This window comes from Lutjanus erythropterus, chromosome 3 (genome assembly GCF_056507025.1).
Source record: "Lutjanus erythropterus isolate fLutEry1 chromosome 3, fLutEry1.hap2, whole genome shotgun sequence".
In the NCBI taxonomy this organism is placed as follows: domain Eukaryota; kingdom Metazoa; phylum Chordata; class Actinopteri; order Lutjaniformes; family Lutjanidae; genus Lutjanus; species Lutjanus erythropterus.
Window position 1 is genome coordinate 38,573,169 of NC_139319.1, and position 12,956 is coordinate 38,586,124.

The window sequence follows — 12,956 nt, forward strand, 5'->3', positions numbered from 1 at the left end:
TTCTATATAATTAAAAGTAAAATTAATGCTCTTTCAGTGTACTTGGTACTTTTTCTATGTTAGTTTTTTTAATTTGCATTATATTAAAGTCCTCCCTATTTCTGAGGTCTCAAGATTGGCAAGTATGAGTAAAACTGATAGAAGGAATTAAAAATAATGAAGAAAAGGAAGCTAATGTTATTTGTTTGTTTTTTTGTTTGTTTGTTTGTTTTTGCAATAAAGGTGGTAAAAGGGAAAGTTTTTAAAAGGAAGGAAATCTATTTAATCTGAAAGAATTCCTTTGTCATGTGAAGGCAGGAGGTGAATGATCGGCTGGTTATCTCTGCTGAGAGCCAAATATTTACACTCTTCATACTGAGTAACACAGTGGTCAATATTGTTCAGTGTTGAGTGTGTGTGTGTGTGTGTGTATGTGTGTGTGTGTGTGTGTGTGTGTGTGTGTGTGTGTGTGTGTGTGTGGGCAAATGCAAATCCAGACAGCAGCACAGAGCACCACACCGGGAGAGAAGACATAAAAAGCAGAGAGTTATAAAGTGTGGAACCCTGAGGTCAAAGGTCAAAAGTATGAGTCACATGGCCGCAACCAGGAAACGGAGAAGTGGTATCAGTCCAGTCGTTTCCTGAATCTCAACAGCAGAGCAGAGACAAAGCTTTTCAGACTTCAATGAACTGACGCATCAATTATGATAAGAAACCAGGTGGATCATGTGTAAGTACACATCATACTGCTCTTTACTGTTACTATCAGCTGTTTTACGGTTTTGTTAAATGTTACGCAGAGTTTAAGGTTGATTGGTTGCTGATTGCAGCAGAACAGAGTGACAATAAACTTGAACCTGAGCTTATTCACGCATTATGAACTTATGATATAAGGTTTTATTGATTTTTATCCATGTCGGATCCATTTAATTTGGTCAATCTCATTCATTTCTGTTTAGTTTCATTTTGTTCCGCTCTGTTCCATCCGTCTTTATGTCCTTACAGTTGATTCTGTTTGTGTTGTCACTGTCTCTGCAGGGTCTCCACAATTCAGGACTGTCAGAATGGAATCTCTATGGACATTTTCCTGCATGTTTCACTCGTACCAGCAGTGAGTTATGCATCTGTTTTAAACCATTAATATGAATATATGGCTGGAAAACATCAACTTTTCATAAACAAAAAATAACAGCCCTGTTTTCTGCTTTGAGAACGCATATATTTCAGGTAATGGTTTGCTTTGATAAAGGTATAGTCTGCAACAATTCCCTGAAGAAAACATTGCATAGACTCATATGACATAATGTCTTTCAATCATCGCTTATGACCCAGTAGAAGTGTGTGGTTGCAGCTGTGTCTGCAAAAACCCTGTCCTCTACCTGCATTTCCTCATTTTCTCTTATTTTTAATCTATGATCGGGATGTTTCACCATCCCAAAAAGCTGGTAATTGACATCCTGACTACACACAGAATTAGTCATTGAATTATTGGATCAACTTTCAAAAATCATTTCAACCAGTAACACAAATAAAATGATTTTTCTCAAATAAATTTCAAAACAATTGCATTAATTTTACTTGTTGACTTGATCTTAAAAAAAAGAACAATGTATTTTCTTTTTCGCTTCGCAGAGTGGATACTAAAGAATGAGCAGATAGGTGCAGCAGCACGATCAAAACTCTCTGATAGGACATTTGCAAAGTGCCATCAAATATGAGATATTTTATAAAGTGACCTGTCAGTTTAGTGGACTGTCCTGCCAAATCAAATATCCAGTACAAATCAACTTATTTCCACTTTCACACAGCTGCAATGATGCAAACAAAGTATTCATGAGGTTTGTTTTTATGTTATTCATTGGTTTCTTGTCCTCCAGGTGTTGATCACAGTGGTGCTCTCATTCCTCCAGAAAAGAGCCAAGAGACTGGGCATCGATCACACACTGCCCTTCCTGGAGGGACGTTTCGCCATTGTTGTGTGCGTCAACAGCAACAATAGTAACTATGAATGTTAAGAGAAAAGTAAAAGCTGTTTCAGTATAACAACTAAAGGGTTCTTAGGACTTTTGCAGATTACAGTGGTTGTTGGGCAACAACATCAGTTATGTAAAATCTATCCATACTCCTTTTAATGTACATCAGGCTACTTCAGTCAATATGACTTTGTTTGTGTCTATGGTATCGTGTCATTCCTGTTTCCCAGGCCTTTGGATACTATAGGCAGCCTCAGTAACCGTTGGTCCTATGGGTTTGCATTTGGTGCTGTGTCCTCCAGCGTCCTGCTGCTCTTCTCTGAAGGTTACATCCCCTTCACTGTCCCGAACTGGGCCAGAGGTACTCTTACTGTTTATGTTATCCAAGTTCTATATTCAAAGCTGTTTACTCTGCTGGTACAAGAACTAAAATTGTTTGCTAATTATTCATCCTCAGCTATAGTGTATCTGGTGGGAGCTTTGGAGGTGGGCCTGGTCTACTTCCCTTTCTTTGCTTGTCTGTCAACACCTTTCAGAACAGCTGGGGCGGTTCTGGGAATACTCTACTCTCTGTCCTGGTAAACATTCATTTATATATTCCAATATGCATATGTGTCTCACAATGTGGATAATTACAGCAAATGTTTATTTCACCATTGGGTATCTTTTATACAACATTGTAAAAGCATACAAAAATGGTTATATTACACATGTGCGTCAAACTGTACTAAATGACGAAGGAGTGCGAAAGTGTGCTAAATGATGCAAAGTGTTTCAATGTGCTAAATGGTCCAAAATGTGCCAAACGGTGCAAAGTGAGCTAATGTGTGCTAAGTAGTGCTAAAGTGTGCTAAATGATGCAAAGTGTGCTTCAGTGTGCTGAATGGTCCAAAGTTTGCTAAATAGTGCAAAGTGAGCTAATGTGTGCTTGAGAGTGCAAAGTGTATTAAATAATTGTGTTAAATAATAATAATTGTGCTTCAGTAAGCTAAATTGTGCACAATGTACTAAATCATGCAAAGTGTGCTACAAGTGTGCTTATTGATGAAAAATGTGCTAAAGCGTGCTAAATCAAGTAAAGCGTTTCAAATAAGTGTGCTACAGTGTGTTAAATGATGCAAAGTGTGCTTCGCTGTGCTAAAAGATGCATAGTTTGCCAACATATGCTTATTGATGAAAAGTGTGCTAAAGTGTACTAGATGATACAAAGTGTGCAAATGTATGCCAAATGATGCAAAGTGTGCTAGAAGTGTGGGGTTTGTTTATGAAAAGTGTGCCAAAGTGTGCTAAATGATAGGAAGTGTGTTAAATAATGGAAAGTGTGCTAGATGGTGCAATGTGTGCTAAAGGCGTGCTAAATATAAATATGAAATATAAAAGAAGCTGGGCTGTAGATGGACAGAATAATTGGTTTAATAGCCTTGGAAAATGTTTGTGTTTGTTTGTAGGCTCACCATTACAACCTGGGATGCCTTCACGTGTCCCAGTGGTAAGGTAGGTGAGTAGTAAACCCATCATGAGAGCAGGTGTAACTGTAACGTGCCAGTCACAGTGTGGCTTTCACCAAACAGCCCTTCACCCACTTCAGGCTTTCAGCCAACACCTAAAGACAAAACATTCATTTATGGGAGTTGCCTGTCGATATGTAATTGAAGTTTCAACTACATTCAGAGAGTGAACGACTGTGTGTGTATGATTTTAAAGATTCTAGGTAAATACCAGAAGGTTATTGTCCAGTGGCCCGTCATCCTCTCCCTCATATTCCTCTTGGGACGATTTATCTACATGCTGGTTAAAGCTATTCGAATACGTCTGCAACTGGAACAGGAGGTCAGCACGTCTAATGTAGAAAATCATTGAAATGATTCTTTCCCTATGGGTAAAACTCAGGAGTCTGCACACTATGTAGGATTTATTGCTGTTTTATGCCATATGCATATTCAGACATTTGTATAAAATATTGTTTTCTGTTGCATTTTCTCCCTTTTTGCTCTTACAGTATTGGATCTTGTTATATTGTATTTTTGATGTGAAAATCTGTTTAAAACTGCTTTTTAATGGATAATAAACTGATTCTGCTGCCAGGATCCTGAAGAGCTGATTGAGCAACATCAGGTGCAGCATGTCAAGAGCCTGATGAGGAAAACACCTGCACACAGGTACGACACACACTCATGCATGTGCTTTCAGGTGTTCAAATGTATTTTTTAGTTGCTTTTATTGCTCGTTACAAACCGTTTCTGCATTTTTTTTAAAACCAGTTTACAAAAAGTGTGAGCTCTTTAAAGGTCAGCGACACACAGTCATAGCTACACACACTCGTACATACATATCACACACACTTATGACACTCCTTACTGTGTTGCAGTAAGGACCTCAGCTGGTTCCAGAGGAGAGTGTATGAGTGGGACCCGTACTTTAAGTTCCCCAACAGGATCATCGGCACTGCCATCATATCCCTTATAGGCCTGTATGCGGTACAGCAAGACTAAATGTCTCATCCATGCACTTTGTGCACAGAGTTACACAATCTGCATCTTCTGTGTGTATTAATGTGTCTTTTTGCCCTCTCTAGATGACTCTGGCAGATTACAGTCTCAGTAATGTGGCTTTTGACAAAGTAGAGAGTTGGAAGAATACACTAAAACATCTGGTTACTTCTTGTAACCAGACTACATCTCTGGGAGCCATGATACCACAGCTGGAAGAATTCATTGATGTAGCAAGGAGTGAGTTTGTCTGCACCCCTCAACAATTTGTTGTTTGCATTTATGGTCTGCATGATTCATGTGTATGGTAGACACCATTTTGTTTAAAGTTTTTGTAACGTTAAGTTAGTCGCTGTCTTAACCTTTGCACCAAATGAAGCAGCAGGAATAGAGTGGGCAGCAAAAGCAACATCATTTGTAGTTGTTTATTTATGATGGTCAAGACCGCATGAAACACTAAGTGAAGTATAGTGTTATTTTTTTTATTCCAGAGTCTTGGCTGGCTACCACCATCCTTGCTAGTCTCAACTCTGTAGCTTACACCTTCCATGTCTTGGCATGTTACAGGTAAGAGACCTAAAAAATCACGAATTACACAAAATATATTGCAAGTTTAACTAAAAAAATGTACATTTGTAATATTTCGAGGAATAATAGGGGAGACTGGGGAGCGTTGTAACACCGAGTTAGCTGTAACCCGGTCAGTTTGGCCAATCAGAAAAGAGCTGAGGTGGTTTCATCAAATTGTAGACTTAATTTCCTCTTTGAGCTACCAGGAGAAGTGTCACGTCTCTCTGAAAACCATTGGATTTTACAGCCAAAAGTTATTTTCTGGTAAAAACTAAAAGTCAATTTTTTTTTAGCAAAATAGTTTTTTGCAGAGTGTTCATTATATTGTATATAGACTAGTTTGACTTACATAAACTTCACTAGTTTGATGTTTTGCGTTCATGCTTAAACAGTTTGCTATGTAATGGCTGCTTGGGATGGGGACAGTTGTAACAGTTCATCAAAATGAAAAGAATTTCTACAAAGCATGGAACACTTTGCAGACTCAAGTGTGAGTCAAGTGTGTACATATCAAAAAGTGACCTTATGGGAGATTCAATGAAATTTCCCAACTACTTTTCACACACACAAAAACCCCACTCAGATGAGTGACATGGTGCTCTGTTGCCATAGAAAACACATGAAGAGACTGTGGAAAGGGCAGAAGGGGTTTCTTCCCGAGAAGTTTCACAACCCTAGTGCTGCTGTCAGCGTAGTAAGTAACACACACAATCACACACACACTCAGATTTCACTTTAGCAGTAAAGACTCAGTATCAATATTCACAAGTATGAGGCTGGCCCCAGTTTAACTGTGTTTCTATGTCATGATGTGTGTGTCACAGTGTGTGATCGACACAGTTTCTTCATATTGTGAACCATAAGGCCACTGCAACCCACCAGCTATGCAAAAACTAAATTATCACAATTTCCTTTGGCTCTTAACCATAATGAAGTCGCTTTTGGGTAATTGTATATGTAAAAACGGGCTCTACCAAACACACACAATTACAAGGGTCTGAAATATTCAAATGCACTGTAAAAAAGTTGAGAAAACCCACGACTCAACTGTTTTAATCAAATTTTGTTTGAGTGAAACTCAAAATCTTGAGTTTACATATATATCTATATATCTCTCTCTCTATATATATATATATATATATATATATATATATATATATACATATAGATATAGATATAGATATATATAGATATAAAAATATATATATATATATATATATATATATATATATATATATATATATATATATATATATATATATATATATATTTTTTTTTATATCTATATATCTTTGTTTTATAGTTGTTCTTAATGGCTGCCACTGGGTTGGATTGTCTGTGAAATCAGGTGAAACAAGCCTGTGTTTATATTTTCCCGGCTGAAGTAACTGCTGAAGCTGAAGAGTCATACGTTAGCCAGTTTAAATAAAAGGATTTTTATTTATTGTTTTTAATTTATTTTTCATTTTGATTTTCTTTTGTGGTGATGACAGTTTCCACTTTTGTCCACAGGGGCCTCCAAAATCAACACAATATGAAAAGTTACTTATAGCTTTAAATGGTTCCAATTGAATATATTAAATATTATACTGTATTATATTGTCATTTGTTTTCTCATCAAATGTTGAAATCCAGGATTTTTTTTTTCATCTAAAACTCAAAGATTTAAGTTCTCCTAAAAAATAGAAGTAAGCTATCTCAACAAAAGATTATAAGTCTGCAAAACTTTTTCAAGTTTATTTAAAAACTTTGACTCAAAATTGAAAAAATAATGAGGACAGTTTCCTTGAAATTATGAGCTTTTCCAGTTTTTGTTTTACAGTGCACATAAGCATACATGAGTGTTTCAAATATGTAGAGCAGATGGGCACACACACACACCTCTGATCCACAAACCTCATGAATGTACAAACATGATTTCTCACTGAATTTTCACAGGCTTCCATCACAAGATACTCTGGCTGGCAAATAGCATTCACACTGTGGGGTAAGCTATTCAGCCTTCTGAAAAACACGAAGAACTGACATGTACATGCATTCACAACAAAAACACTTTCTCAAATGATGCCATCAGTGAGATGTCTGAGGAGGAGAATGAGGGGAAGCTCCATCAACAAATCCATAAATTCGAGACAATTTAAAGTCAGCGGTTCCTGGTTTGTCACACTAAAGCTGGATCCAACCTTTATCACACAGGTTTGCATCCTGGATGAGTGTCCATTTGTTACAAACTGGTGCAAGGAATGACCCACAAGAGGGTGACACAGGAGTGGATTTTCCTGCCCAGTTCCCACAAAAATACACCTGTGCCATCCCATCACACGACAGGGCAAAAAAGAAATGTTTGTCCCATCCCAATCCTGGAATAATGATTTCTCTTCCATTGTGTTCCCATCAATCCACAGTCTGCGCACGACATCACACACGTTTTTATATATATAAAATCTTCCCTATTGTTATTACAATCCCAGTCCTGTAATCAAAAATGAAATTGAATCCCATCCCTCGCGAATCCCACAGGAATCCTAGGGAAATCCTGTGTCCCGTAGGATTCCCGGGACTCCTGCTGAGAGTGAGCACAGGAGTCAGATTTTATAGCTAAGGGCCCAGATGAGTTTAATCAGCTGACAATGTTCCCATGTCAACAAACTGACACATCAGTCATGCAAAAACCTGTGGTAAAACCTCACTCCATCCCAACTAAGTGGTATTTAATACACATATTCCACACTAATTAGAAAACACTGGTGACAAAATCATAAAATACGCGTAATTATTATTATTATTTTCTCTTTAGGCTACCTGATTGTCCATTTTGTCCACTTCCTGTTTGCTCTGGTGTTTGTCTATCTGCTGGTTGTCCCCATACAACATGGCAGAGCACTGGTCATGCTCAGCAACCTGGGAATTATAATGTAAGGCTGCTTCGGGATATATTTATGAACACACAGACTGACAGCTAGACACACTGGTTGATTCATTTTTATTTCTCTTCCTGCGTCTCTCAGTCTGACCATCGGCCTGGTGATCGCCCTGGTGATTCTCCAGATAACTCTGGTTCAGATCTTCTTCCTTCAGGACAAAATGTCTCCCACTGATAAACACAAACCTCTGGCTCTCAACAACAGGTTGGTATAATTCATTCAACATAGATGTTACGTAAGTGTGGACCATAACCAAATCAAAGTCCTCTTTCAGCAGCAGACACTGACTGTTTAGAAGTGCTGGTGATAAAAGCCAAATGTGATGTTGAAGTCATAAAACATGCACTTTCACTTACAGTATAAAGTAGCCTCAATGATTTGCCAACACAGACACAGAATATATCTGTGATGGTGTTTCAATGTGCCAAATTGCCTGCACAGAAGCAATGTGCTGCTGTAGACAGGATAAGCAACAAAATGTATTAGCCGTTTAAAGCTACTATGAGGAGTTTTTAACTGACAGTTGCCAATTCATTATGTCTTGAAAAAATGCTCTCACTAGGTGGAAATTTTGGCATTATCTTACCTAAACATCTAATATAAAGGAATATAACATTAACTAACACTAACTAACATTAGCTATACAGATAAACTGGTAACGTTAGCTACATAGACCAACCGCTAACATTAGCTCCACAGACAAACTTCCAAATTTACCTACACAGTCCAACCGCTATTGTTGGCCACACGGACCAAATACTAACATTAGCTTCACAGACCAACCGCTAACATTAGCTACACAGACAAGCTGCTAACTTTAGCTACACAGTCCGACTGCCAATGTTAGCTTCACAGACCAATCACTAACATTATTCACAGACAACACAGACAAAATTCCAACTTTAGTTACAGAGACCAACTTCTACACAGACAAACCGCTAATGTTAAAGGCAATCCCAAAGTAATGGGGGAAAAAATCAAGTTACTTTACTTTCCTTCCCTTCCAACCCTGTTTTTTTAATTAATTTTTTTAATCAGATGAAAGTATTTCTCATGTTTTTATTTTGTGGTTGTTATGGTTGAAACCGTTTTTGTCCACAAGGGGCTTCCGAAATCAACATAATGTTAAAGTTCCTTGTGGTAGCATGAAGAAAAAGCCCACTTAAAAAAAATTTATATCAGTGGGAAATATCGTTCTCTCTCACTCAACCAGACTCCATTGGCGAAATCAGTCATTTTACCTTGCAGAACATGGGAATTGCTGGCCTTACTTTGTGTTGTTTTGTAACTATGGTGAAGCCGAATCAACCTTGAGAGCAACATTTGGCTTATATCACAGCAGTTTCCCATTCGAAAAGGGTGTCGGACAGCAAAGTGGTGAAGTATATTCTAAACATACTGTACACTTGGCTTACACTTTTACAGTGGTTTCCTGTCATCAAAAGCTGCTATAGGTAAGCTAAAGAGGTCAAAATATTGTTAATGTAGTGTACACTTAAAGTGAAATAGATTTTTTTAGGTGGCTAAAATACTTTTTCCCGCTGACCCTGTCTGCAGAAGTACATTGCTTATCTTGCTGGTACTCCTCTCTGCCTCTCAAAACTGTCAACTTCCATCTACTGTAGGTAATACACTGATTATAGATAAATACCTCATACACCCCACTTGATAAAACAAGTGAATGTATTTCAAAGTAAATCTGCACAGTAAGGTAACTTGAAATCACAGTTTCTCTTCCTCCTCTTCAGGAAGGCGTTCCACTGCTTCAACTACTTCTTCTTTTTCTACAACGTGGTGATGGGGATCAGCAACTGCATACTGAGGCTGCTGTTCAGCATTGTGGCGGGAACGTGGCTGGTGTCACGTATAGACCGGACCATTATGCAGAGAGGATATGAAGCCATGGATGCCGGTAAGCTAAACTTCAACAGACACGTGTGAGACAACAGTGAAATATTGTTTTAAGGAATTAAGAAATACTGGTTTACATTTAAAATCACAGCCAAGCCTCACATTGCGAGTCATGATCTTGTCTTCCTGGAAGAAAAAGGTACCTGCAACTCTATATGTGAATTGGCCAAAGTTATTTTTTTTCAAGATTAAACTGCACATTTTAGAGAGGCCTTTTATTGTGACCCCAGTTTCTTTTTCTACATTGTAATTGTAAGTAAGAGACAAAAATACAATTTTGTTATTTTTATTAGATGGTGGTTTGCTTCATTAGGGTCATATGATATATTATAGAGTTATTATAAATTTTATATTATATTATTAGATTAAGACTTTAATTTGTTCTTGAGGTTTTATTTAGTGATATCAGTGACCAAGTGCAAGTAATGTTTGCATCTACATCTTCAGGCAGATGGCAGCATTTCGCAGTATATCAGGGGAGTTGCTGCATGTCTGTGTGATAACTTAAGAAAAATGCTATATACTGCACATATGTATTTATTTAAACTGGATAACTAAACTTAGAAGATGTGTCAGTCATGGATGTTGATTACTGCCACTAATAAACCAATTTTTAGAATATAGTTTGTGAGAGAAAGAAAAAGAGTTTTTATTTATTTATTATTTAAAAAAAAAAAATAGAACGCTGCAGACGCCCAACAAGAAATAAAGAAACAAATTGTGCCTGGAGGCTTACAGATGGCATATCATCTCAATAAGCATTATAAGGAAATACAAATATCATGTATCCACAAATGTCAGCAAACACAGTAAGCAACATAAATCAAGGAAAACATTGATCTTGACCTGTGTGTGTGTGAAAAAGATTTAGATCGCAGCGTATAATTCATATGCATATGTCAGTTAGCTATTTTTTCCTCAACTGTGTGTCCTCCACAAACATTGTTAAACACACTGTAAATTTCCCACACATGGTGTGTGGATCTAACAGTATTTTTTGCACGTTCCAGGTTACAGCACTTGGGTTGGGATGATCTTTGCTGACCACTATCATAACAATCCAGTCATGGTGTGTTTCTGCCAGCTGCTGGTCTCCAACACACTGGAGAAACACACTGCATCTGCGTACGCCACATTCAGCAACACGCCATCTGGTCAGTAGTGTGTGTGTGTGTGTGTGTGTGTGTGCGTGTGCGTGTGTGTGTGTTTGTGCCTCATACATGAAAAACAATCCACTGCATGACTGCTGCTTCACCATGTAATCTATAAAATGCATTTAGCTTGTGATTAATTATCTCTGAAAGGGATAGTTTGGATTATTTGATGTAGGTTGTATGAGGTATATGTTGATAGTCACTGTATTAGCTACAGTAGATGTCAGTTGGCACGTCCAGAACTGGGAGAAGCCGAGATGCTAAGTAATGTACTGCTGTGCACAAAGTCAGCAACAAAAGGTATATCCTCACTTCTATAAATCTATATCCTTTTAAATGTATGCTATATTTAGAATTTGTCGCTGCTTTACTTTGCTGTCAGACAGGCTTTTTTGGTGGGAAACCATTGTTATATAAGTCACATATCACTCTCTCCAACTCCATAAAAGAAACCATTAATTTTACCTCTCAGAGTTGCTGCCTTGATCTGTTGGTTAGTTTGTCTTATTTTGTGACTTTGGTGTGACAAGGTTAGTTTGGATTTACTTAAGTCCACAAACAAACAAACAGAGTGAGCAAACAGTAAACCAGCAACTCCCCTGTCCTACAAAATAAAATGACTGATTTCACTTATACAGTTTGGTTAGTTTGGAGAGAGCAACATTTGGCTTATATATCAGCAGTCTCCTGTCACAAAAAGCTGTCTGACGGCAAAGGAAAGCACTGAATATATTCAAAATATATTCGACACTGAAATCAATATGTATTTTTTTAGGTGGATTTTTTTTTAAGTGGCTTAAATACCTTTTTTTTTGCTGACCCTGTCCACAGAAGTTCATCGCTTAGCATCCCATTCTCCTTATTTGGAGGGTGTTGACCAGCATCTACTACACTGACTATCAATAGGTGCCTCATACAACCCCACATGAAAGAATCCATACTATCCCTTTAAAACACACTTTATTGCATTTATTTAGTTGTGTTTGATCCTGCCAGTTTTCATATAGCACAGATTTATATCAACTTTCAACCTTTTTCCCAGAATCCCGTGTGAATAGCTGGGCCAGGAGGCGCTGGATGTTGTTTTATACCTTACTGAGGAACCCTCATCTGATCCTGCTCAGAAAGCACCATCTGTCCTCATCTTCATCACTACAGACATCGCCATCATCACCCCAGACAGACACAGTGGTGCGGGCGTGGGTCATGGCATCTCAAACACAGAGCACCCAAGCAGATACACAGTCACCACTAGAGATTGAAGTCATACCAGCAGAGGACTGTTAGATTCTGATTTTGTTAAAACAATGTGTCTTTCCATGTTTTAGAAGCAATACTGCAGTGTTTTCAATGAGTCTTTTTCAAAGATTGTAATTCTAGCAAGGCTTGACAAAAACCAATGCAGCTGATACTATGTGCCACCAACATATTCTTCACCTGACAAAACTTCTGAAGAAAAGGTCTAGCATTGTCACCTGAATGACAACATGTAATGTAGTTAATGTATTCAATGAGGCCTACTAGGTCACCATTCTATCTGCTCAGGGGGAGTATTCATCCTTTGCGAAATGGGATTTTACCTCAGGAAAGTATTATAGACTGTACAGTGTCAAGCAAATGCACCGCTTTTCAGTTTTAAATTAAAGCAAAATGCTACAAGAAACCTCATGGAGAGCCATAGGGTAGGGATCGCCTCCCAGGATGGACAGACATGCAACAGATGATGCCTGTCCAGAAAAGTATAGCAAAATCACATTAAATACAGAATTTCATGGCAAAATTTCTGATACCTAAAATTACATGAGAAATATATATTATGTAATTTAAAAAAATTATAAAATATATGTTAAGCTCTGCAATGTGGGCATATGTTATGATAGTATTCTTGTTGTGTTTTGTTGGTTCCATACAGTTTAAGTAGCGATGGTTCTGATATACAATATTGGAGAATTTTAC

At 37.7% G+C, this 12,956-nt stretch overlaps 1 protein-coding gene across 1 annotated transcript; it reads left to right on the top strand.

Moving 5' to 3' along the window:
* Window positions 1-219: 219 nt before the first annotated feature.
* On the top strand, window positions 220-12,287 carry stra6l (STRA6-like). Its single transcript, XM_084716101.1, has 18 exons — window positions 220-709; window positions 1,018-1,090; window positions 1,857-1,957; window positions 2,183-2,313; window positions 2,410-2,530; window positions 3,401-3,446; window positions 3,657-3,782; window positions 4,038-4,111; window positions 4,321-4,429; window positions 4,528-4,681; window positions 4,933-5,008; window positions 5,624-5,705; window positions 6,950-6,998; window positions 7,809-7,926; window positions 8,020-8,139; window positions 9,684-9,847; window positions 10,857-11,000; window positions 12,043-12,287. Exons 1-18 carry the CDS (start codon window positions 684-686, stop codon window positions 12,285-12,287), a joined length of 1,959 nt encoding a protein of 652 aa, XP_084572227.1. The 5' UTR covers window positions 220-683.
* Window positions 12,288-12,956: the final 669 nt, after the last annotated feature.

Coding starts and splice junctions, on each gene's coding strand:
- stra6l (XM_084716101.1), top strand. CDS start 684: ATGATAAGAAACCAGGTGGATCATGT. Junction 4,112..4,320: donor AGGAAAACACCTGCACACAG/GTACGACACACA, acceptor ACTGTGTTGCAG/TAAGGACCTCAGCTGGTTCC. Junction 5,009..5,623: donor CATGTCTTGGCATGTTACAG/GTAAGAGACCTA, acceptor CTGTTGCCATAG/AAAACACATGAAGAGACTGT.